The sequence below is a fragment of the Myodes glareolus genome, chromosome 9, assembly GCF_982192425.1.
Source record: "Myodes glareolus chromosome 9, mMyoGla1.1, whole genome shotgun sequence".
Lineage (NCBI taxonomy): Eukaryota > Metazoa > Chordata > Mammalia > Rodentia > Cricetidae > Myodes > Myodes glareolus.
This window is the reverse complement of record NC_142034.1, coordinates 47,139,166-47,166,450: the sequence shown is the minus strand read 5'-3', so window position 1 is coordinate 47,166,450 and position 27,285 is coordinate 47,139,166. Positions and strand designations below refer to the sequence as shown.

General features: G+C 44.0%; 2 protein-coding genes across 3 annotated transcripts in view; one reads left to right on the top strand and one right to left on the bottom strand.

The window, feature by feature from the left end:
* The window catches only part of Vps53 (VPS53 subunit of GARP complex), a 136,432-nt gene extending 122,320 nt beyond the window's left edge, over window positions 1-14,112 (bottom strand). Inside the window, exons 1-2 of the mRNA XM_085695344.2 lie at window positions 13,891-14,112; window positions 6,866-6,946 (exon numbers count right to left, since the gene is read on the bottom strand). Of these exons, the coding sequence (XP_085551470.1) occupies window positions 6,866-6,946; window positions 13,891-13,977 (168 nt within the window). The 5' untranslated portion in view covers window positions 13,978-14,112. The remainder of the gene's footprint in view (window positions 1-6,865; window positions 6,947-13,890) is intronic.
* Window positions 14,113-14,181: 69 nt separating this feature from the next.
* Window positions 14,182-27,285, top strand: part of Tlcd3a (TLC domain containing 3A) — a 28,113-nt gene continuing 15,009 nt past the window's right edge. For both annotated transcript variants that reach the window (XM_085695349.2, XM_085695348.2), the window contains exon 1: window positions 14,182-14,470. The gene's annotated coding sequence lies outside the window, so the exon portion shown is untranslated. The remainder of the gene's footprint in view (window positions 14,471-27,285) is intronic.

The following is a 27,285-nucleotide window of genomic DNA, read 5'->3' as shown; positions in this document are numbered from 1 at the left end:
ATTATTAAATTTAATTTACTTGTAGCACAAGTACCATGGCTTAAGCATAAAGGTCAAAGGACAATTTGTGAGTCTGTTCTCTTCTGTTATGTGGGTCCTCAGACTTAGTGGCAGGTGCCTTTACCTGTTGAGCCTTTTCACCAGTCCATGTATATAATCTCTTCTCTTTCTCTGTCTCTCTGTCTCTCTGTCTCTCTCTGCCTCTCTCTGCCTCTCTCTCTGTCTCTGTCTCTGTCTCTCTCTCTCTCACACACACACACATTTTAAACTTTTTTAAGATTTATTTATTTATTATGTATACAACATTCTGCCTTCATGTATGGCTGCACGCCAGAGGAGGGCACCAGATCTCATTACAGATAGTTGTGAACCACCATGTGGTTGCTGGGAATTGAGCCATCTCTCCAGCCCCTAAAAAATGTTTTAAAACCTGGTTGAGGTAGTGCATGCCTTTAATGCCAGCACTTGAGAGGCAGAGGCAGGCAGATCTCTGTGAGTTGAAGGCCAGCCTGGTCTACAAATCCTGTTCCAGGACAGTCAAGGTTGTTACACATAGAAATTCTATCTCAAAAAACCGAAAACACCAACAACAAAAATTTATGTTAGTACTAAGGGGTTGGAGAGATGACTTGTGATTAAGAGCACTGGCTGCTCTTGCAGAGGACCCAGATTTGGTTCCCAACATCCACAATGGTGGCTCCCTGCATCTGTAGCTCTAGTTCCAGGGGATCCTACCCCTTCTTTCAACACTGTCTTCTGGGTTCTGGGGGCTCTGACACATGTGGTGTACTTACATGCAGGCATAACACTTATATACATAAAATAAAAAATGTTTTTATAGTATTTGAGAAATCTGAATGATGGCAGTTAGGAATTTGTCATCACACCTTTCTAAATCAGGGATACTATCAAAATTAATATGGTTTATATACTCATGTATAATTATGTATATAGTGTATATAATTATATGTTATAAAATTGTTTTAATTACAAATATAAAATATTTATAAGGTATTTAAAATTGTTAAAACAATATACATGACCAAAAATCTAGACAGTAAGAGCGTGCGGTGAACGCAGGCTTCCGCTTGCCCCGTGCCACCTGACTGCAGCTTCTCCACTTTCTCAGACAGTCTGAGTAAAGAGCACATCCACCCAAGGGTAGACTGCCGTGCCTTTTCACTCAGCCACCTGCTGGAAGGACACCAGTCGATACTGACTGCACCACAGTGCCATTTCTTGAATCTGATAGTCCTGAGACCGGAAGGTCTTGGTTAAACCATAACACTGTTTTCTAAGCGTCACCCAAAATAATTATGCAGATATACAACTGCATCTTAAAAATCAGAGTGGGCAGGTGAGACGGCTAGGCGGGTAAAAGAACTTGCTGTGCAAGCCTGCCAAGTTTGATTCCCGGCCCCTCCAGTGGATGGAGAGAATTAACTCCAAAAGCTGTCCTCTGACCTCCAGGAGCACACTGTGGAGCAAATAAACCTGCACACACACATGCATACAAGAATAAATAAAACAGCAAAGACCTGTAGACAAGGCCCAATGATAGGAAAAAGATTAGGTCATAAAGACCTATTTATCTGATGGCCCTTCTGCCATCCCTAGAAACACTGGACAGGCAGATAAGAAGGCAACAAGGACCTGGCAGTCCAAGGTCATCAAAAGAACAGAAAAGAGGATTCAGGGCATAGCTCATTAGTAGAGCACTTCCCTAGCATGCATGAAGCCCTAGATTCAATCCCTAATTCTCCCGCCCCCTTTCTCTGTCACTCACTCAAAAAGGTCCTACACTTCATTAGCTGATAGACTCGCAGTCTTCCTATGGACAGACGTGAGGGAGAGGAAAGAGTGCTAACGTTTAGTGTGGTCACTTCACAGAAATTCTTTTCCTTAACCCCCTGAGCTGTGTGAGGCACACAATCATCCTCCTTCAGGTTGGTTCCTAAAATTCAGGAAGTCGATTCTGACAAGACAGATCTTTGTCTAAGGTTGTGGAGATCTGTCTGATTCTAGTCACTGTTCATATATATCTAATATTCCGATCTCTAGATATCAATATCTAGACGATTGGACGGAAAGACAGAACCACCCTTGGGCTTGTTTTAGGGGCTGGTGCCTGGTGCACACTAGGCCATAGGTCTACCACTGAGCTACACCCCCAGGCCATGCTAACTCTCTGCAAAGGTTGATCTTCCTTTCCACCTATGCCTGAGGGAGCTGACAAGCCCCAAGTTCAGCGCAGCCTTCACAGCCTTCAATGATGTGGGAGTCTTCCCTGGAGCTGGAGGAAAGGCCCGAGGGAATGCAGCGACTGTGCACGTCACTGGAAGCTACACATCTTCTCTGACAACGACTCATCTGGTTTGACGGTAATGGGGTTGTATTGCTAAATGTATCCATTACTGAAACGCATTTCCTTCACTTTGATAATCTGGGAAAATGGCCCTTTCCTCAGGAAGGTGTCCGTGCTGTGCGTCTCCGTCCTCCTCTTCTTCTAGGAAAACTGATGCTTTAAGAAACAAATCCGGGGAATTTGTCATCACCTGGGCTTGTTTGCTCCTTCTTTTTCCTTTTCTCTTTCTTCTTGATAACAAAGACTCAGAGCATCTTGAGATCAGTAAGACTTCTTTTTTTGTAATTATTTTTTAGACATGATTTTGCCATTAGACATGACAAGGCTGGCCTTAAATTCATGACCCTCCTACAGTAGGGTTCCAGGTGTGTACCAGAGTTAAAATGTCAAAAAAGTTTGTTTATTTGGTTTATTTATTTAATGTGAGTGTCTGCATGCATGTATGTGTGCTAAGTGTATGGTGCCTGACAAGGCTGTGAGAGGAGACTGGAATGTGTGGACTCAGTCTTTCAGATGCTTGTGTGGGTGCAGGGAACTGAACCTGGGTCCTCTACAAGATCAGTGCTCTTAAGAGTTGAGCCATATCTCCAGCGTTTATTTGGGTTATTTTGAGTGTCTCAAGTAGGCCACGATGGTTTTATACTCTCTAAGTATCCACATTGGCCTTGAACTCCTGATCCTCTTGCCTCTAAGTGTTGGAGTTACAAATGATACCATGGCCAGCTAAGTTCTTTTTCTGCCCCCAAGTTTCTTGATTATACGTATTTTTTTTTCTTTTGCCCCTTTTCTTTTTTCCAGCATTAGGAACTTGAACCTTGGAGCCAGGCAGTGGTAGTGCTCACCTTTAAACCCAGCACTTGGGAGACAGAGGCAGGCGGATCTGGTCTACAAGCTCCAAAAGCTACAGAGAAACCCTGTCTCAAAAAAAAAAAAAAAAAAAAAAAGACTTGAACCTTGGGGCTTGAGAGATGGCTAGTGGTTAAGAGCACTCACTGTTCGTCCAGAGGTCCCAAGTTCAATTCCCAGCAGCCACATAGCAGTTCACAATCATCTATACTGGGGTCTGATACTCTCTTCTGGCATAAAGGCAGGCTGGTCTTGCACTACCAGACTCAATCAATCCTCAAGTGCTTTATAATCAATCCTCAAGAATTATACTGGTTTCATAAGTTTTAAAGCATCTCCTCTCAAATCTCCAATAGCATGACAAATGATGTTTTGAATTCACCTCTAGGAAGCTAAAAATGTTTTTCAGATCATTGTTAGTAAATCTGGCTCCTCTCCGTCACCATGTATGGAACTTTGTTAAGTACAGAGAGCTGAGATTCCCCAGATCTGACAAAGGGAAGACATCTAAGGATTTGTGGCCCCCACTCCAGCCGCAGCATCCACAGCCATGTAAGACATTCAAGAGAAATACAGCCTAATCACCTCATCTACAGAAACAATCTAAATGTGAAATTATTTTTTGTAGGCCCACGGTATATACAGATGGGTTTTGTCCAAGAGTTAAAAGAACTGGTAAGTTAGGCCACTACTTCCTACTGCTTTTTCATTCAGATCCGTGGGGATCTGGGCTAGTAGATGCCTGGCTGAGTATAACTCTAGGACCAGCAAAATAGAGCATGGCCTGACCCTGTGTTCTGCACTTTCTGATTTACTGGAACAAACATCACTGCGTACTATCATGCGTGTGGAAGCATGATCAGACAAGACACAACTGAATCTAGGGACAAACAAATTTTCACTTTAAAAAGCGTGTGTGTGCGCGCACGCGCACGTGTGTGTGCATGTATGTGTGTACAACCATTACAGAAAGAGGTGAAAACCTGGCAGCTTCCTATATAACTTCCAACACTGATTGGTTTGTTTGTTTGTTTAGTTGAACTGGCGATCTTCTTGCTGTTGTTTTGAGACAGGGTCTTGCTATATCGCCCTGGCTGTCCTAGAACTTCTATTTCGAGCAGACTGGCCTCAAATTCACAGAGACCTTCCTGCATCGGACTCATGAGTGTTGGAATTAAAGTGTGTGCCACCACCTTCCAGCAAGTCAGCCTTCTCGATAAACAGGAAGAGGCTATCTAAGGCAGTTGGTACCAAGCCTCTATCGCCAGCTAGCCCTAACTGCCCTTCACAGAAATGTTGAGAAATGAAGGCTACTTACAGAACCTCCAAACAGACAATCTAACACTATAACATTTTTCAAATTTTATTTTAAAAATTAATGTATTTTTAAAAACTAGACAGTCAAACAAATCCAGAGAGAGAGAACTTTATTATTAAAGTCAGGAGAAGATGGAATGACGTTGGCAAAGGCAGTGTGAAGGCATGTTTGTTAGGGTGTGAACAGTGGTGGGGAGATGCACCCGCATATTTTCACACGACGACCGCAAGGGAGCCACTCTTGCCGCTCACACCTACTCTGACCCTGTTTACCACTGACATGTTCTTCCCCCTTGCAACACTGAGTAAAGGTGCCAACACCTGCCAAGTGGAGCAGGCTACAACCAAAGCTTAGCCTCCTTAACGTAGCCTATGTGCCATTCCTCAGGGAAGCCTCTGGCTTTTTTGTTTGTTTTGGTTTTGTTTTTTTAAGGCAGAATTTCTCTGTGAAACAGTCCTGGCTGTCCTGGAATTCACTCTATAGACCAAGCTGGCCTCTAATGCACAGAGATCCGCCTGCCTCTGTCTCCCGAGTGCTGGCATTAAAGGCGTGAGCCATCAGCACCCCACTAAGCCTCTGGATTCTTAAGCCCGCATTTCAGCTGAGCATTCTGCCATGTTTACTTACTATTCCGCTCATTATCTCACTGCCAAGACCACCAACGCAGTGGAGAATCCAGTGCTGCTAAAAGTTTAGAATGCCTACTGCAATCAATACCAGATCAATGCTAAATCTTAACAGTCTAGTGGTAGAAGTTAGGACTCAGGTACAATACTATAATCACTACTAACACAGACAAATCCACATTTCCTTTTAAATGTAAATGCTATGAAGCCTTATCAAGGAAGACTGTAAGTTCTGAGTTTATAAAGACTATCTCTGGTGGCTGACTCTTTCATCTTCAGATAAACTTCTCTCCTCCAGTCCCAAAGAATTAGGCAGAGGAGGCACTTTTACTGAGTAAATGAATGAATGCATTTTATCTACACAGGCCTCTACTTAATTCCTTCACGCACAAACTGGGTGGCTCCCTGTCAGGCCGTGATCTCTCCATCCAGCCTCTGCATGAGGCTCTCAGCATCTCTGATGGTCTCTGCATCACTCCTCACTGTCCTCCTGCTCCTACTGTAGAATGACCTGCTTCCCTGTCTTCCTGCCCGTACCGCTGGCTAGAGCAGTGTTTCACTAGACTGCCACAGGCCTGCTCCTCTGTCTCTTAGGTCTCGGTATAAGAGGAGCTGCTCAGAGCGAGCCTTTCTTTATGCTCTTTCAAAAGGCCCCGACCATGCCGTGTTTGGCATCCCAGGAGATCGTCAGCTATACTGGATCACTTCTCGTTGATTTATTCCTTGTGTTCCTTCCCACACTGCATCCCATGAGACCGGAACTAATGTGCATGTTGCCCATTTCTCTCTAGTTTCTTAAACAGTCTCCAGTACCTGGTACACTTCATAAATGACTGGGAGTCTTACTGGCTGACTGAATAAACGGACCCTTCGAGAACCACCTGACAGCACCTGGGTTCTGATCTTCCTAAGAAAGCTCTTGTCTCTGCACTGCACTCTCCCTTCCCTGTCTTCCTCACCGCACTCAAGTATCCCTTCCGCTGTGATCACACACACTTCAGTGGCAACGATGAGTCCCCGTGCCCAGAACAGTGACTGACGGCACATGACAGGAGCCCAGTAAACATCTGCTTAGTGAAGAAATAAAAAACCCGAAGTCGGGCATGGTGGCACACATCTGTCACCCAGTGCCAATGAGGCAGAGGCAATAGGAGCACGCTGGCTATACAGTGAAGACCATGCTGGGCTATATTAGACCCTGTCTAGAAAGAGAGAGGGGGAGAAAGGACGGCAGGAAGGAAGAAGGGAGGGAGAGAAGGTGGGCGTATGGGCCAAAGTCTACCTGGCCTTCCCTCAAATTTTCTGGCTTCTAACTCTGGATTACTGTAAGAAAACCCCTTCTAGGCAAATTACACAGAGAACATAAACAAAATGTCTACAACTTTACATTTTAAATGCTGCTTTGTAAGGTGGAGTAAGGTTTATCCTGCCTGCCTTGCTCCCACTTTTCCTCCTTTGTTATAAGTCCCAATTTATAATACAGACTTCGGTGAAGGCTTGAGGGAGACTCTCACAAATTAGAGGTGCCAAACTTCTAAAACTATGCTCGGCAAACAAAGAACCCCACGCTGCTTCACTTGGCTAATTGACCCAGTTAGTTACACTTGAACTTAAGTGATTTGAACTTAATGTCATTTATCACACCAATCACAACACACAGGACGAGCCAAAGCCATCAGGAAGAAGGAAAACCTAAAGCTGTTTACTTACTTGCTCTGTTGGAAACAGAGTATTGATGTACTCAACGGCATTGAAGTCAGCTTGATCAAGAGGATCCTGGCTTGGAAATACCTACGTGATAACAGAAGGTTGCTGGTTAAAATGGATAAACACAGGTCCATTTGGGCTTTTTTTCATTTTGGTTTTTGTTCCAATTAGAAGGACCAGGACCAGCAAGACGACTCAGGAGCAAAGGCACTAGTCAAGCAAGCCTGGCAACCGGAGCTGGACCCCCGAGTCCAGCTTCACAAAGTTGTCCTCTGACTTCCACACAAATGCTGTCCCACACATCACATCACGTACACACAGAGAATACTACTAAAACAAGGGAACAAAATTATCAAAATAGGGATTTAAAATTCAATCTTTGTATTAGACAGTAGGTTCTTGAAGACAAAACAAAAACAAAAAAATTTTCAACTTTTTTTTTTTTTTTGATTTTTCAAGACAGTTTCTCTGTAGCTTTGGAGTCTGTCCTGGAACTTGCTCTGTAGACCAGGCTGGCCTCAAACTCACAGAGATTCACCTGTCTCTGCCTCCCGCATGCTGGGATTAAAGGCGAGCACTCCACCGCCTGGCTCAAAAATTCCAACTTTTTCATTTTATAATGCTTCACATACAATGGATACTCAAGAAAATATGGGGGGCTGGAGAGATGGCTCAGCAGTTAAGAGCACTGCCTGCTCTTCCAAAGGTCCTGAGTTCAATTCCCAGCAACCACATGGTAGCTCACAACCATATGTAATGGGGTATGGTGCCCTCCCTCTTCTGGTCTGCTGGCATACATACAGACAGAATATTGTATACATAACAAATAAATAAATATTTAAAAAAAGAAAATATGTGACACAGGAATTGAGGAAACGAGAGGAAAGCCACAAGAAGACAAGGGTCAAGGAGCACCAAAAAGTGCCAGCAACCATCAGAAGCAAGAAGAGCCAATGCAAGAGTCTTTCTGAGTCTTCAGAGCGAGTACAGGCCTGCAGATGCTGTTTTTTGATGCTGTTTGTTGTTTTGGTCTTTGAGTGATGAACTATGTAGTTCAGGCTTCCCTGCAACTCATTATAAGGCCCAGGCTGGCCTTGAACTGGTCCTCCTGCCTTAGTTTCCCAAATACTTGGATTTCAGGGGTATGCTAGAATGCCTAGCTCCTGCTAATATTTTTGATTCAAGATTTTAGACTTCTTGGGGCTGGAGAGATGGCTCAGCGGTTAAGAGCACTGCCTGCTCTTCCAAAGGTCCTGAGTTCAATTCCCAGCAACCACATGGTGGCTCACAACCATCTGTAATGAGGTCTGGTGCCCTCTTCTGGCCTGCAGGCATACACGCAGACAGAATATTGTATACATAATAAATAAATAAATAAATAAATAAATAAATATTTGTAAGGGGAGATGGGTAGAAAGAAGGGAGAAGGGGAGGATTCAGGAGAGCTTGGGAGAATGGGATGGGTGGGATAGAGGAAGGGTGGATATGGGGGCAAGGAAGTAAATATCTTAATTAAGGGAGCCATTTTAGGGTTGGCAAGAGACTTGACTCTAGAGGGGTTTTCAGGTTCAAGGAGAGGTCCCCAGATTGTTCCTTGGGCAGCAGAGGAGAGGGTGTCTGAACTGGCCTTGTCGCCTAGCTACACTGATGAATATCTTGCATATCACCATAGAACCTTCATCTGGCAATGGATGGAGATAGAGACAGAGACCCACATTGGAGCACTGGACTTAGCTCCCAAGGTCCAAATGAGGAGCAGAAGGAGGGAGAACATGAGCTAGGAAGTCAGGACCATGAGGGGTGCATCCACCCACTGAGACAGTGGGACTGATCTAATGGGAACTCACCAAGGCCAGCTGGACTGGGAGTGATGGAGCATGTGATCAAACTGGACACTCTGAATGTGGCTGGCAACGAAGGCTGACTGAGAAGCCAAGGACAATGGCACTGGGTTTTGATTCTACTGCATGGACTGACTTTGTGGGAGCCTGGTTTGTTTGGATGCTCACCTTTATAGACCTGGATGGAGTGGGGAGGGCCTTGGACTTCCCATGGGGCAGGGAACCCTGACTGCTCTTAGGACTAGAGAGGGAGGGAGAGGTGGGGAGGGGGAGGGAAAAGGGAGGCAGGGAAGAGGTGGAAATTTTTAATAAATAAATTTTTAAAAAAAGATTTTAGACTTCCAAAACTGCGACAGAAAAAAAATATATATATACACACACATATATATACATATATACAATTTTTTGTCAGAAGAAACCGATTCTGGGATGTGGACATGATGATTTCATTTAACACCTGCAGTGCTGGGTATTACCCACTAAAGACTGCAATGTCAGCCCTCCCACGGTAGAGGACTCAGAAACCCTGGCCTGGGCAGCTGCAGTCACGTGAGTGAAGTTTCACCTATTCACTATTTTCTTATTTATGTCTGTGCAGTCACGTGTTGTGTCACAAAGCCTGCAGCCCAGCTCTCAAGCAAGGGGATCAGGCATTCAAGGTCACCGTCAGTTACACAGCAAGTCTGAAGTAGCCTGGGTTATAGGAGACTCTGGCTCCAAAAGAAGAAAAGAAAGAAAGAAAGAAAAGACTCTCTTTTGATATAACTCTGGTGAAATGTTGTCTACCCAGAGGCTCCAGATTCAATCCCCAATACTACAAAGAAGGGGGAAAAAAAAGAAAGAAAAAAAATGTGGGACCTCTGCACACAAAAACAATATGTATGTGCATATATATGTATATATTGCGGTGCTAGGGATCAAGCCCCAGTGCCTCATCTGTGCTAGACAATCCTCTACAAGCTCAGCTTGCCCTGAAGGAATCTTTATGCTTCAGATAGTATCAAAAGATGGAGAACCGGCATTCAGGTTAGTAAAAGAAAACTGTCTTCTAAGAAATATAACTAAGTCTCCTCAAAAGTCACAACTTGAAAAATAAGTAACAGGTGGGTTATAAAAGGCCGGGGCATGGTATAAGCCTGCAATTGAGAGGTGGTGAGTGTGTGCCCGCTACCAGAGTGCTGGGAGGACCGGAACTCAAGGTCAATCAGCTGGACAGTGAGTGAAAGCTACAGAAGACTGTTTCCAACACAGTATGTGAGGGCGGAGACTGGCAAGATTATCTCAGCAGGTAAAACCATTTACTCCAAGCTTGATGACCTGAGCGCAGTCCCTAGGTCCCACATGCTGCAGAAGAGAACTGACTTGACTCCTGCAAGGTATTCTCTGACCTCCACGAGCACTCTGTGGTGCAGATGTACACACACACACAAATGTAATAATTAAAAAACAAACAACAATAACAATAAAAACAACAAGTCAGTGATCCTCTGGGAACCGAATTCTACCAGCTCAAGACATAAAACTCCGCAAAGCAATCTTCAGAGGAACAGCGTCCTACGGAAGGGTTAGAGAATCATGGCCAGGTGGTGATGACACACACTTGTGAGTTTGAGGCCAACCTGGTCTACACAGTGAGTTGTAGGGCAGCCAGGGGTACACAGAGCAACTCTGTCTCAAAAAACAAAACAAAAACAAACAAACAAAAAAGAATCACAGAGATGGCCCAAAGTTCAGAGCACTTGCTGCTCTTGCAGAAGACTTGGGTTCAGTTCCTAGCAGCTACTGGCAACTGTCTATAACTCCTGTCCCAGGGAATCTGAAGCCATCTGTGGTGCACATAAACTCACTCAGGCTCACATATATACACAAAATAGTAAATAAGTAATTGTTTTGATTTAAGAATAAAACTGAATGAATCAAAACGTCTTGCTAAGAAAGGAATTTATGACTTCCAAGAGGAGGCAAAGTCAGTGAGAGATGAAGCTTAGTATTTTCCTTAAAAGCTTAGCATTTTCACTTCCGTACTGTACACCTATGGTGGGAATACACCACACGTAAATGTGATTACACAATTAATTACACGCACTCAGCAGAGGGAGTGCTGCGAACAGCACCCGCCATTGTAAAAGGGTATGAGGAAGTAAATGAATTATCCACTTCCTCTAACTGCTCCCAGTTTGTTTCTTCATTCCTCTCTTCCTATCCCTGGGTGTCATCCCGGGCATTAATAGATTCCACACAACGCTGTCCTTGACTTAAGCTCCTTCATCCGGTGACACCTATAAAGAAAATGCCTGGCCCCAGTGTTGGCAGAGAAAGCACCAGACTTATCAGACGACCTTTATTTAGACACTGTATTTCATGGGTCATATAGAGGATTTCAAGAGGAACATGGCTGTGGTGGTATTCATTTTATGCAATGCCTCTGGAACTCACCTCCGGGTAAAATGTGATTCTGTTATATCAACCCTTAACTTGATACTCTTTATAACAATGCTATTGTTTAACTAGTTGCAGAATTTTTAGGATTGTGAACAATTAAAAGTAAGGGGAAAAAATCTAAATTCATCTTGACATCAAGTGTCTGCTGACTAAACCTTGAAAATGTGAGGCTAGAAAATGTAGCCAGGCACTGGTAGCGCATGCCTTTAACAAACACTCAGGAGGCAGAGGTAGGCAGCTATCTGAATTCTGAGTTCAAGGCCAGCCTGGTCTATAGAGTGAGTTCCAGGACAGCCAGAGCTACACAGAAAATTCCTGTCTTGAAAATCCAAAAAAATAATAATAATAATAATAATAATAATAATAATAATAATAATAATAATAAATAAATGTATCATAACATGATAATAACAACAATGTGATATTCTGACATTGCCAGTTCAGACAGTAATTGACTGATGTAATGATCTATTCTGTCTCTTTAAGAGACAAGCCACGCCCACTCCCTCCCCTGTCTGCTGAGACAGGCTGATCTTCAGCTTCCAGCCTGAGTTCCCTCTCTTTTCCATCTCCCTCTCAAAGAGGCAGCTTCCATCTCTCCCTTCTCTCTCTCTCTCTCTCTCTTTTTCTCTCTGCTCCTCTCTCTGTTCTTCTCTCCTTCTCCCTCTTCCCTTCCACAACCCACTGAATAAATATCCAACCTTACTCTGCATGGTGTGCCTATCTATGTCTCTGTCTCTTGCCTGCCACCGTGTGTCTCCCTGCTGCTTGGGGGCCTGCAGCCATCCCTGCCTGGGACTGGCTGCTCTCAGGGCCCTGCTGCCTGCCATCACATGGCCTGCTGCCACTGCTTGGGGACCTGCAGCGTTTCTGCTGCCTACCGCTGGGGATCCTGCAGGATTTTTATTAATCCATTTCAACTGTACTGTTTCTGCCATCAGAGCCCAGGAAGTCTAAAGCACTGGAATGTAGGCATTTCCTGGCTGAAGGAAGTAGGTGGTGCAGGAGCATGGTCCCAGCACCCCAAGTCTTACCCAATGGGATATCAACCTTGGGATGTAAAGATGTGGTTTATAGGAGTAAGACCAGCATCACCCAGAGCACACATAGAAAATCTGTAAGTGGGACAATATAAGCACAGTATTTAGTATTTAGTACAGTGGCAGACTACTGGACTAAAGGCTAATTATTATTATTATATTTAGTAATTATTAATGGTTCACCAAGCAAGTTCCAGGACAGCCAGGGCTACACAGAGAAACCCTACCTTGAAAAAAACAAAGAAAAAGCATTACTTGTCCATATATACTAATTAGTGGTGTAGAATTAAAATGTTATTGGGCAAACTTCCCGATAGTGGGGCATACTCTTCCTCTTCTTTCTTTTCCACCAGTACTGGATTGAACCTAGCTCCTCGGCACATGGCACAACGCTCAGAGATGTGCTCTGCGCTGAGCCATAGCCCTAGCTTCGAATGTGCCTTTTTTCCATCATAACCCCCATGACAGTTCCTTTAAGGAAGATCTTTCTCCCTTTATCAAGAACAAAACCTATATGGGGCCTAAACAATTATTTCTAACATCTTTACCATATATTTTAATAAACTGAACAAGGAGATTTAGTCAACAAGAGAATTTCTTGTCAGGAAGAAAGGACTCTTAGAAATATTCTCCAACGTAAGCCAAAATAGCAGATATTCTTAACCTTTTGACATTTTTACTGTAATTATATGTGTGTGGCCTATGTGTGTTGGGATGGGGGGGGCACACAACAGGGCAACTGACGCACACGTGTTCTCTCCCTCTACTCTGGGGTTCCTGGGGGACAGACTCAGGTCATCAGGCTTGGTGACAAAGTGCCTCTACCCACTGGACCATATCGCTGGCCCTCAACCTTTTAATTATGGTAAAGGTCTGTCTTTGTTTGCTTTCCCATTGCTGTGATAACACACCATGACCAAAGGCAACTTGGGAAAAGAAGAGTTTATTTGCCTTCCAAGTTACAGTGCATCTCATCAGAAACCATAAAGAACGCTGCTTACTGGCTTGCTTTCCATGGCTTGCTCAGCTTGCTTTTCTATACAGCCTAGGCCCAACTGCCCAGGGGTAGTATCTTGCACAGTGGGCTGGGCCATTCTACATCATCAATCAAGGACATGCCCACTGACCTGTCCATGGGCCAATCCGATGGAGGTAATTCCTCAACTGAGGTTTCCTCTTCCCAGATAACTCCAGCGTGTGCCTCTCTCGCTCTGTCTCTCTTACACACACACACACACACACACACACACACACACACACACACACACACACCAGCACAAGAGCCATTTTCCAGTATGACCGCCCCCTACCCCATTCTGTCATTTGCTTCTGGAATGAATGTCTCCTGCTGCCAATTCCGAACCACTGCAAGGGCTTGAGAAAAGAGAGAAGGAAGACTAGTCTGAAAAAATGAATGAGATCTCACAATCTCCCATAATCTGAATTATCCAGTCACGCAGTTTCTCCTAGGTTCACCCTTGTCAAAGAGCACAGCATCTCGGCCCAAACCCGGCAGAGAGTGACAACCTGAGCTTAGAGAGGACGCGTTTGATCCATGAGCTGAGACACCCGTTCCCACCTCCACCAAAATCCAGACACTCTCTGTGCGCTGGGCTGCCACCTTTCCAGCTTAGGAGGGTGGGTTCCGACCGGACCAAAGCCGCCCGGTCCTCCAGAGCTCCCTCCAAGAGGGTGGAGCGCTCACCTGCTCGATGGCTAGTTGCACCTCAGGCGTGAGCTGCAGCACGGCCTCCAGCTCCTCCACGAACTCCAGTTCCTCCTCCTCCATCATCCCGCCGCTCAGTCCCGACGGCCCGCTCCAACCCTGCTCCTGCGCTGTCACCAGGACCCCAGACCTGCAACCCAGCAGGTATAGCGCTCGAGAAAGCCGCTACTCCTTCAGCTAGCCGGGCACTTCCGGAGAGCCGGGCACTTCCGGGAACCGGGGGACTCTGGGATAGCGGAGGACTGACCTCTGGAGGCATGGCTGTCAAGTCCCAGGGTTATTCCCAGACAGCCCTTAACCACAGGTTCCTGGTCGCCCGTTGCCGGTCCTTTCACCGGTGGAGGCCTTCTCCACCTCGCCCAGGGCGCGTCCCCCCCCCACCGGCGCCTCTGTGTCGTGGGAGCGCCCCAGAGAGCCGCAGCCCCAGCAGTGTCGCGACGGATGGGCAGCAAGCCCCGTGGGCCACGAAACCAGCTCCCCGTGCCACCCGCTCGCTGGGCCCCCTTGGTAAGGGACAGTATGTGTCCCCCTGCCATCGGGAGTGAAATGACCCCAGCTGGTAAGTGGCAGCGTTGCCAAGGACATTTGAAGGTTGGGAGAGCGCCTGCTCCTTAGATAAGGATCCACTGGGCAGAGTTGGTCTGAAGCCTCCTCGCTAGGGTGGGGGTTTGGGGACAAAGCGACCCAACACTGGGAATTGTTTTTTGAGACTGAATAATATCTGGGCTGTATGTACATCTGTGTTTACATTCTTGATAAGCCTATGATCTTGAACAAAGTATTCCCATCTGCCCAGCTTACCGCCACGTTAGGTGGGGTGAGCATTAAATATTGGAAGTATTATGCAAATTGAAGCTGGTAGTACAGGAAATGTTAGGATGTCTAACCTTGTACATCACAAAGAGAGGAGCCAGATCACCCTGTGGAACCACTTTTCCAGCAGCCTCTGGAACAATGAGGGAGTTGCAGCCAAGGGAAGGTTGCCTTGCCAGTTCAACATTGTGAAACCCTGGATGGAGGAGTCTCTGGCCCTGCTTGAACTTCTATTATTTTTCAAAATTGCTTCAGGAATATATATATAATTTGCTTTTTTCATTAAAAAAAAGTTGTAGTATTGGGGATGGAACTTGATTGTAGTTTTAGTTTGCCAAAAAATATGTGTAAGCAATATAAATTTTAATCACAAAGAAATGCTTAAAAATATACATTGCAGGAGGAGAGTGGAGGTCAGTGAGATGTTTCAGCCAGTAGAGCACTTGTCCCCAAGCACTATGGCTAAATTCTTTCTGGAACCCACATGGTGGAAAGAGTCCTGACTCTTCGTATGTTGTCCTCTAACCTCCATGCATTTGGCACACACATATATTATTGACTCATAAAATTATGGTTTTGAAAATTATTTAATGACATAGGAATGTACACACAATGTGTTTCAGAAAGTAGAATATATATTTCTGAGAGCAAAATTGACTGTGTGTGATGGCACTAGCCTATAATCCCAGATGGATGAAGGTGGAGTCTGGAGGACAAGAAGTGAGTTCGAGGCCAGCCTGGGTTACATGAGACCCTGTCTCAACCAAAAGTCAATGACAAAGAAATATTTTTTTCTGCATTTCTCCACATGTCTACAATGAACATATAGTATTATCAGAAATTTTAGGTGCCAGCTTTTATTACCAGAAAATATAGGTGCCACCTGACTGTGGTAGCACATGCCTGTAAATACTTGTACTCTGAAAACTGAAGTAGGAAGATAAAGTTTGAGGCCAGCTGGACTATGTGGTAAAACTCAAAATTCAAAAATAGCTGGGTGGTGGTGCCACACACCTTTAATCCCAGCACTCGGGAGGCAAAGACAGGCAGATCTCTGTGAGCTTGAGGGCAGCCTCGTCTACAGAGCGAGTTCTGGAACAGGTTCCAAAGCTACAGAGAAACCCTATCTCAAAAAAAGAGAGATGGCTCAGCAGTTAAAGGTACTTTCTGTTCCTCCAGAGGATCCAGGACCCGAGTTTAGGTCCCAGTACTTTCATTGAGCAACTCACAACCAAATGCAACTCCAGCTCCAAGGCATAAAACATCCTCTCTGGCCTCCCAAGAGCTCTCACAAACAGAAGGCAGACAGACATATACATAATTAGAAAATAAAGGGGCTAGGTCTGGAGTGGTAGTATAGGCACATGCCCTCAATCCCAACACTTAGGAGGCAAAGGCAGACGGATCTCTGTGAGTTGAGCCCAGCCTGGTCTACAGAGTGAGTTCCAGGACAGCCAGGACTACACAGAGAAACACTATCTTAAAAACAAAAAACAAACAAACAAGTACAGGGGTTAGAGAGATGGCTCAGCAGTTAAGAACACTGACTGCTTTCCCAGAGGAGCTGGATTCAAGTCCCAGCACCCACGTGGCCGCTCACAATAGTCTGAAACTCCAGCTCCAAGGGCTTTTATGGCTTCCTTGGACACCAGGCATGCACATGGTGCACAGGTGTACATGCAGGCAAAACACCATAGACATAAAATTAAGACAATAAGATAAAACAAAAAAGATAGAAAGGGAATATGAGTAGAAAGAGAAAGGAAACCATGTGTGCCATTCCTGAAGGAAAGCACAGCTTTACCTATTGATTTAGTTTTCTATTGCAAATTAGGTATAATTTGCATACAGTAAAATTAGCTCTTCTCGGTTTCCAGTGCCATGAGCTTTGATAAATGCACAGTCACATAAGCACACCACAATCCAATTAGGACATTGCCATCTTCCCCCTACTTTGCTTTGCATCCATTCTAGTGCCTGGAAACCACTGCCCTGAGTTTTAGTCTTAGAGTTTTGACTTTTCCAGAATGTCATATAAATTCCATATAAGTGGAATCATACAGTATGTCGCCTTTTGAGTCTTCCTTCTCTCACTTAACATAGTGGATTTGTGATTCCTCCGTGTTATTACTTGTGTCCTCAATTTGTTTCTTGCCATGAGTACTCCACTGATTTATCTACTCACTAATTTGAAAACATTTGGGTTGTTTTCAGTTCTGAGGAGTTGTGAATAAAGCTGCTATAAACATTCCTGTCTACATTTTTGTGTAAGTTTTTAATTCACCAAAGTGTATACCTAGAAGTAAGATTGCTAAGTGGTCTGATCTTCCTGTGTTTACAGCTGTAAGAAAGGGTATTATGTTCACATTCCTACTGACAATGTTTAAGAGTTTCGGCTACTTAGAGAGTTGCTTTATAATGATGATAATAGCTAATGTTTCCTAATGCTTACTATATGTCATACACATACCAAGCATACTACATACCTTGACTCTTAATCCACAGAGCAATTCTGAAGTTTGTAATTACCCTAATCCCAATTTAACAGTTGAGGGAATAGAGGGCTGGTTCAAACAAAACAACCTAGATCCTATGGCTAAGTGTTTCTGTCATTCATCCACGTTCAATTACTATTCAACACCTCTTCCTACTGGTGACAGGCAGCTAGGCTGGGTGCTGAGTTCAGCGAAGAACCGGATCCACCAAGTGCCTGCCACCATAAAGTTAACTGCACGGAAGGAGATAATATTCATACAAATGAAGATGTGATTGTGATAGGTCCAAAGCCAGACAATGACAGTGCACACTGAGAGATGTACTAAGAGATCATGGGTGTGGGCGCCGCTGGGGAAGCCTTCTCTCCGGAAGTGATTCTTAAGCTGCAATGATGCGGAAGCAAAGGGATGGCAACCAAAATAATAGTGTGTGCAGAGCCGTGAGGAAGAAAGGACCTGGCTAGGATGTGGGGTTTTGAAAGTCAGGGGCAGAGTGGTACAAGTAGTGAATTGGGTGGAGCCAGGTGCTTTAGTGTTGAGAGCTGTCATAGGAAAAGGATAGCCTTTGAAGGACTAGAGGCAGAGGAGTGGTGACACCAGGTTCCCTGCTGTCATCAACACTTGTCCTTCTATTTTCCTGTCTTTGTTTCTGAGCTGCCTGTATTGTTCCAGAGAATCTAGAGCCCAGGTGTCCGTGTCCAGGCCAGATTCATACTGTCTACTTTTTGCTGGTTGTCCTTCGTATCCACTGTCTGTGGTCACTATCTGCTACCACTCAAAACCATCCTTCCTTCTGAAGTTCCCAACTCCAATAGTAATAATATATTAAATGCAAGTTCAACTTAGGGGATTTGTACAGTACAAAAAATGTGGGCTCTCTAAAAGAGTCCAGGTAGATAATAGTTTAAAACCTGCATTGTGGCTGGCTCGATGGCTCAGCGGGAAAGACACTTGCCACTAAGCCTAATGGCCTGAGTCCCTGGCACCCACATGGTAAAGGGAGAAAAACTAATCCCACGCACTCCTCCACCTCACTCTTACACTTCTTCAAGGACAGGCTGCACACAGTCCCCGATGGCCTGCTGATCCATTGGACAGGGCCTCGACATGCAATTTAGGGAGCTCCGATTACCATCTTCTGACCTATGTGCACACACACACAAATAAATAAATTAATGTAATAATTTTTTTAAAAAATAAATTAGGATAGCCAGGTGTGGTGGCACATGCCTTTAATCTCAGCACTTGGGAGGCAGTGGTGGGTGAATCTCTATGAGTTCAAGGCCAGCCTGGCCCATAAATCAAGTTCTAGGACAGCCAAAGATATATAGAGAAACACTGTCTCAAAAACAAACAAAAAAAAATAGGATAAGCAATGACAGGCCAAGCTGTTTATAATAAGCAAAGAGGAAAAAATACCTTTGGCTGGAGAAAAACAGGTGGTATGCTCTTCATAGAAATATAGTGCGGAAGTTTATAGAGAGAGGGATTTGGATATGCAAATGAGCTTGTGATACTCTCACAAATGAACTGGGCTTTTAAAGATAATTTCCTGCTATTCTGTGGCATGGGGTACAGGTGATACAAGATATTAGAGAGAACTTAATAATACCGCAAATCCCACACACAAGGCATGCACTCGGAAAAGGAGATGGAGATGTAACTCAGTTGGCGGAGCACAAAGCCCTGGAGTTGATCGCTAGCACAGCACACACTGGGTGTGCTGGTACATAACTGTCATCCCAGCATTTGGGAGGTGGAAGCAGGAGGGTTAGAAGTTGAAGGTCACCTTCAGCTGCATACTGAACTTAAAGTCAGTCTTTGATATAAAAGACAATCAATGAAGCAAAACTAAAGCTCGAGGAACATACCCTCTGACAGGTGACTGGAAGCTCGGTGTGGTGGCGCACACCTGTAACCTCTCAGGACTTGGGAGGGCCAGGTAGGAAGATGGCAATTTGAGCTTCATCTGAACTACACTGTGAGATCCTATTTCAAAAGAGACATAAATAAAGGGAGTGGGCCAGCAGGCTGTGAGGGAACTGTGTGGTCTCCCTCTGAGGAAACGTAAGAGTGAGGTGAAAAGATATCAGAAACCCCTCAAGAGAGATCCCCATAATGTTTCTTGCTGTGTCAGTATAAAGTGGTGCTAAGGATCCAGGAAGTGATTTGGACAGTCTTTGCTGGTGAAAACTGGTGAGCTAAGCTAACCCCTTCCTGCCAATTTAGTGTTTCGAAGTCCTACTGTTTTGAGGGAGCTATACTCTATTAATAGACCCTGTGCAGCCTGTGTTCTTTTTATAAGAGCAAGACAGGGTCTTGGGCTGGGAAGATGGCTCAGGGAGTAAGAGCACTTGCTATGCAAACATGAGGACCTGAGTTCAAATCCCAGCACCCATGGAAAAAGTTGGACATGGCTGTCATGCCAGTACAGCACGGTGGGGTTGGGGCAGGCAGATTGAGTGAGGGCTCAATGGCTAACCAGCCTAGATGAAATGCCAAGCTTCATTTCAGTGAGAGACCCTGTCTCAAGGTAAGAATGCAGAAAGTGTTGGGGCAGGCCACCTGAAGTCCTTGACTGGCCTCCATGTGCACCCATGCAGACTGCACACACACATTCCAAGCACACACACAGAGGGAGAGTGAGCCCAGTGTCCACTCTGGGGATTAAATCCAGAACCTCATGCATGCTAGGCCACTACTCTGCCATGGAGCTACACCCCAGCCCTGTATTTACTTTTTAAGCCAGGGTCTCATTAATTTGCCAGGCTGGCATTGATCTCTCTCTACAACCCAGGCAAGCATTGAATTTGTGGTCTTCCTACACTAGCCCCCAGAGTATTTGGAATTATCATCCTATACCACTAGACTCGACCAAGACTTGTTATTCCATGACGGCTCCCCTCTCTATAACCTCCTAAAGGTTTGAGCCCAGCACTACAACAAAAAGCACAGGATGTCAAAATTACTGGTCTATGCCCATTAAATGTTAATAGCACCTCCTCCCTGGGCGGGTGGTACAAGCCTTTATTCCCAGAATGCAGGAGCACGAGGCATGTGGGTCTCTATGAAGGTGTTATCACCCCTAACGACAAAATCGAATATGATGCTACTTAAGAGTCCTAAGGACCTATATGGAAATGGTGTGTGGCCTTTGGCTATACTAGTGTTAGAAGTAGGTGATATTAGCATTTTTGTTTGTTTGTTTGTTTGTTTGTTTGAGGTAGGATCTCACCATATTGTTTAGCCTGGCCTGCAACTAGATATGTAGCCCAGGCTGGCACAGATCCACAGTCCTCCCGCTTCCATCCTGGAAAACGCGCCACAATACCCGGTTTTCTACAATAGTCATGAAATAGAAAAATATATTGATCCAGGGTGGTGACCCATGCCTTGAATTCCAGCATTCAGGAGGAAGAGGCAGACAGAGCTGAGTTGTAGCTAGCTTGGTCTACAGAGCAAGTTCCAATATAGCTAGGGTGCACAGAATATACTGTAGTTTAGTTCTTATGCCAAATCTTATTCTTAATTAGTGCTTACCAAAAAAAGGGTGTTTTATTTTTATGTGTGTGGATGTTTTGCCTGCATGTATGCACATACAGTAGCTGAACAGGCCAGAAGTAGGCATCAGAACCTCTGGAACTGGAGTTACAGACCTTTGTGAGCCACCATGTGGGTGCTAGGTATTGATCCCAGGGTATTCTGGAAGAGTAGCCAGTGCTCTTAACCTCTGAGTCATCTCTCCAGCCTTCTCTCGCTCGCTCTTTTTAAGATTTATTTATGTCTTATGTATACAGTATTCTGTCTGTATGTACTCCTGCATACCAGAAGAAGGCATCAGATCTCATTACAGATGGTTGTGAGCCACCATGTGGTTGCTAGGAATTGAACTCAGGGCCTCTGGAAGAGCAGCCAATCTCTCAAGCACACTCCAGCCTTCTCTTGATGCTTCTTTTTCTTATCTCTCTCTCTCTCTCTCTCTCTCTCTCTCTCTCTCTCTTCTCTCTCTCTCTCTCTTTCTTATTTAGACCGGGCCTTACTTTGTATCCCTGGCTGTCCTGAAACTCACTACATAAACCAAACTGGCCTTGAACTCACAGAGATCTGCCTGCCTCTGCCTCCTGAATGCTGGAATTAAACGTGTGAGCCATCATGCCCAACCCATCACGCCCAGCCAATCTCTTGTCTTTACCAGCTGTTTTTAGTTCATGGCTTGTCATGATAACCGGTTCTTTTTCTGTCCCTTATTCTTGAATCCAGTGTAACACCTTGGCATTTGTTTTGATTGACATTTGGGCAGTTCCAAATGTTATATCCTAGACACCAGTCTTGTTTTGATTGGTACTGTGGCTCACTGTGCATGCCCATTCTTGCAAAGCAGATCATAATCTCCAGTTAGCTTCAGCAGCTCCCATTCCCACGGTCACAACAGAAGCACTCAGTTATGCATATATGCAAGCTCCCAGATGTTTCAAACATAGCCTTCCCATTGGCTACACTGAGATCACTTTCCACAGTCCCATCACTTGCTCATTCAAGTAACAGTTGTATAGATGAGAATGACTGCCCATTTGTGCAAGTTGTAGACTTAAGGATAAAAAACACTTGCTTCATAAAATTGATGTTAATTAGTACAATCATTGCAGTAGAGCTACCAGTAGTTTCTTCTACAAAAATCACTTACAGGCTGGGCTGGCAGCTCACCTTAGGAGGTAGCTCAGTGGTAGAACACTTGCCTGGAATGCATGAGGTCCTGGGTTCTGTCCCCAGTACCAAACAAACCAATGAGCCCTTCAATTTCTTACCAGTACTATGGCTATTTCAGACTTTCCTTTCTGTTTCTTTGGATCTTTTTCTACCTGTTGAATTCTTTTTAAAAAAAAAAAGTTTTATTTATTTATTACATATACAGTATTCTGCCTGCATCCTAGAAGAGGGCACCAGATATCATTACAGATGGTTGTGAGCCACCATGTGGTTGCTGGGAATTGAACTCAGGACCTCTGGAAGAAGAGTCAGTGCCCTCAACCGCTGAGCCATCTCTCCAGCCCCCCCTGTTGAATTCTTCAAAAACAAACAAACAACAGAAAGATAAAACATAATATCTCATGTACTCTAGGCAGGCCTCAAAGCCCCCATGGAACTGAAGGTGATCTTGGCCCGCTGATCTTCCTACCTTTACCTCCTCCCAAGTGCTAGAATTACAGGTGTGCATTTCCACATCTGGTTCTACGGGATGCCGGAGATTGAATTCAGACCTTTGTGTATAGCTATGTCTCCAGCCCAGTGCCTGCTGGATTCTGATAACATTTCTTCCTTGAGCCGTGTCTGATCCCTAGCAGCCCAAAAAGCCAAGCACTGTGATACAGACCTGTAATTCCAAGGCAGGAAGATCAGAAGTTCTAAGTCATACTCAGTCACATAATGGATTTGAGGCCAGCCTAGGCTGCATGAGACACCTTCTCAAAAAGAAAAAAAAAAGAAAAGAGGCCATTCTCACATCCATCTCACTTGGTTTCTCAATCCTTAATATCAGAAAACACGGGCTTTGCTTCTTCGTGACAGTCACACATTCTCAACAACCTATGAAATCTTTGCTTTGCTTTTTTCTGAGTTTTTCTTTGTTCTCTCTGCTTTTGCCTTGCCTCGCACACTTAATATGTTGTGTTTATAGTTTAGCAGCTTGTGGGCAGATATGATGGCACATTACACTGTTCAATAGCAAATGGTTTGGGAGCAATACAATAGAGTGAGTGCAGACAGTATTTAGTGCATGACTAAATGTTTCCATGTATATTATTCCTTAGCCTTTACCCTAGTGCCAGAGATGAGACAGGGTAATAAAATGAGGGGCCTGACACCAAGGTTGGCTATGCGCCTGTCTGAGCACTGTTCCTTTTTGAACTTCAGTGTCCTATTACAGCCTTCTTGGAAAAAATCAGAATGATTGCTTCATAGGCACTTATATGATGTTTTCACACTTCAGAAAATGATGAGAACCCTCATGGCTGGCAAAAGCGCATGCTATGCGTGTGTCTATTCTGGAAGTGCTAAAGTCCATTTTCTAACTAGATTTCAAAACACATAGACACGATACTGAAAAGTGTTTTCCGGCACCCTGCTAACCTGCAATTAGCTCTATCACTTTGGCTTATTTTGTCTTTCCCTCCTACTTACGTAATAAACAGCAAGTCGCATTCATTGGAAAAACTCATGCAACATGGAAGAAAACGAAGTCCTCCCCTATTCCACCATCACGCATACACACTCAGTACCAGCGCGTGTGCAGCCTTCTGCAGAGGCAACACTGCCAGCAGTTAGACGTTCTTCCCGGTGAGCCTTCTATGATTATACACCACAGCGGGCGCCCATCACATTTTAACCACTATGGCCACAAATTATATTGCATTACGTTTATTGTTCAGTAATTTGTTCTCATCCATTTATCCCCCTTAGTATATTCTGGAAATCCTTTTCTGTATAGTTGGCCTAGTCTGTCTGTCTGTCTGTCTCTCTCTTTTTCTCTCTCTCCAAAGGAGAAGGTGGAACCCAAGGTCTCATGTATGCTACATGAGCATTGTACCACGGAGGTACACCCTATCCACAGTTCTCTTTTTAATATCTACAGATAATATATAGTATTCCATAGTTAGAACATACTGAAAAATATTTAATCACCGTGTTACTAGTTATTTAGAGTTTTGAAAATATTTTTGCTACTACAGCAATATTCTTTTTTTGTTTTGAGACAAGTTCTTTCTATTTACTACAAGATGGCCTCAAATTCATGATCTTCCTGCCTCAGCCTTCCAAGTGCTGCTCCTGGAATTATAAGTACATACCACTTGCCTGGCACAAAAACTCTTTTAATGTATATTTATTTTATATTAGCACTATAATAGCCTATATCTTTTAATCCTTAGCATATCAGATAGTATCGATTGTTTAAATATTATAAAGTTTGTATTAGCTTGTTTGCATTTCTTCTATTTCTGGTCTTTATAATTTGAATAACTATTCGTAAAAATTTTAAAGATATTTATTAGTGTGTGTGTGTGCATGCGTGCTTGCTTGCATACAAGCGAGTGTGTGTTTGTGTGTGTGTGTGTGAGTGTGCTTGCTTGCATACAAGCATGTGTGTGTGTGTAGAGGAATCAGTGTAGCAGTCGGTTCTCTCTCCACCATGTGGAATTCAGGTTGCCAGGCTTGGTGGCAAGCACGTTAAGCAGCTGAGCCATCTCCCTGGCCCCACTGTTTGACTTTAGATGCGTACAAATCCGTTCGTCCTACTCTGTCACATCTGTTTTGTTTTGTTTTTCCACATCTGGGTTTTATGTCTTTCTTGGGAATTTTTTCTCAAGCCTATAAATTATAAAAATAATTTTTGAAATGTCTTCAACTGTCTTTAGTGTTCAATGTTTAGTACACTGGGAACTTCTTTCTTGCCTGGTGTGTGGCAGTGTTGCATCTGTTCCCTAGAGCAGCACAATGCATGGCCTTAGCTGGGGAGCTAATGACTATAGACATTTGTTCACAGTTCTAGAGACCAGAGCCTTGAAACAGCATGTTGGAGGCTTGGCTCCATCTTAGAGGCTCTGAGGGCGATGCCTTCCTATGGCATCCCTCCCCAGCCTCTGGGCCAGCAGCAGCTCTGGGACTCGACTGTCTACAGTCTTGGCATTCCTGTCTCACACCACTTTCCCATCCTTGTCTGTTCCAAGGAGACTCTCAGGCTAATCATGTCTCAGGGGTAGGCTCCACTTTAATTAATATGGCCTCGTCTTAGTCCTTGCCTTAGTTCCCAAGGAGTGCCCACTAGAGGCTCTGGGGGGACATGAGCTTCCAGGGCTGAGGCTATAGCTCACCTGTTTAGTGTGCACAAGGCTCATGTTCAATCCCTGATACCACAAAATGTGTCCCGCTAGGGCGCTCATACCACAATTCTTCACCCGAGAGACCGAGGCAGGAGGATGGCCAGCGTGGGCTACAGAGTGAAACTATGTCTCAAACAATTTTCAGCTTGTAATGTTAGAATTAGGAGTTCTCCAGATGGGAAGTTAATGATTTCTATAGTTTTCTTGCTATTTCTGACATAGTTGCCACAAATACATTTGGACCTGGGGTTGTAGCTCAGTTGGTAGAACACTGCATATATTGTACAAAACTGTGGGCCCAGTCTTTAACACCCCATAAACTGGATGTAGCATACCATATCCGTAATCCCAATATTCAGGAGGTAGAAGCAGAAAGATCAGGAGTTCAAAGTCATCTTTGGCTACACATCCAGACCAACATGGGCCGTTTGTGATCCTGTCTCAAAAAAAAAAAAAAAAAAAACAGGGCTGGAGATGTAACTCACTTGGTAAAGTGCTGGCTTGAAACCTGGTGGGACAGGCTGTGATCTTGGAGCAGAGACAGGAGGGTGACATGTTCAAAATCATCTTCAGCTACATAGTGAGTTGGAGGCCAATCTAAGATACACAAGACAAGACTGTCTTGTTGTCTTGTTTCCTTGATGTCTTTGCTTCTTCCTTACTGGTTCAATGATGATTGATTGTGGAGTGTTTTGATATATTCTAGCCAAACTTTTCTTTCCCCATGCCCTTTTACTCAATTCAAGTATTTCTTGGCTTTAAAAATAAAATTCATTATCTCTAATTTGCAAAAGTTGGGTTTTGATTGAGATCACATTAAGTTTATACGTCAATTTATGGGACATCAATGTTTATAATTTTGAATCTTGTTATAGGGCCACGCTGTCTATTTGCTCAGGCATGCATCTCTTTGGTGAAGTTACACAGTTGCTTTCATAGAAATCTCGCATAAGTTCTGTTAGGCCTAAAACTGGTATCTCTCTCTCTCTCTCTCTCTCTATATATATATATATATATATATATATATATATATATATATATATATATATATATATATATATATATGTGTGTGTGTGTGTGTGTGTGTGTGTGTGTGTGTGTGTGTGTATACAGTATACATACACACATATATATGGTATATGTATGCATGGGAGTTTGGGTCGGTATCTCAGGTATCTCAGACTGGTCTTCAGCTCAACATGTAACCAGTGATGATCTTAGGATGTTGATCCTCCAAGGGGAAAAGGAGGCCATGAATTTGAAGGAGAGTAGAGAGAAGTCTATTGAAGGGTTTGGAGGGAAGAAAGGAGAGGGAGAAATGTAATTATAATCCCCCCAAAATACTGATCCTCCTGTTTCTGCTTCCCAGGTGCTAGAATTATAAGTGTTTGATGCCACACTTAGACTGTTTTATACCATTTTTTGTTTGTTTGTTTGTTTGTTTGAGGCTAGGTGTCTCTATGTAGCCCTGGCTTTTCTGGAACTCAATATATATAGATCAGGCTGGCTTTGAACTCACAAAAATCTGCTTGCCTTTGCCTCCTAAATGCTGGGATTAAAGGCACACACCACTGTTGCACGAGTTCTAATTGGTCTTAATATTAAAATCCCGGAGCCAGATATGGGGGAAATGCAGAAAGAGACAAAGGAGCAAGCCACAGCCAACTCTTACCTTGCTAACTCCTCAGCTGATAAAAGGAGCGAGCTACTGTCACCTCCCACCTTAGATTCCTCTCTCTCTCCACCAAGCCATATCACCTCCTGTCTGTCTGTATAGAACTCCAGACCTCTGTGGTTAACTAGTGGCTAGCTCCACTGTCTGATCTTCTAGCAAGCTTTATTTGTTAGAGCACAAACAAAATATCACCACACACCACTAAGCCCAGCTAACCAAGTTTTAAATAGTCCTTCTTCCATTGTATTTTTCTAATTGATATTCATTGCTCATATGGAAAGTCATTTATATTTGTATACTGATCTGGTATCTAGCCACCTTATTTTATCCTACTGATTTTTCATTTTTCTTGCTAAATTAAGTGTAGTAGAAAACAGTGATCTCAATACATATTTTTCTTTGTAATGTTCATTCTCTTCTGAGAGTTTATACATATACTGTTATAGTAGAAATTATAGTTTTGTAATAGTTATAAAGGTGCTAATAGTAGCTAGGCAGTAGTGGTGCACGCCTTTAA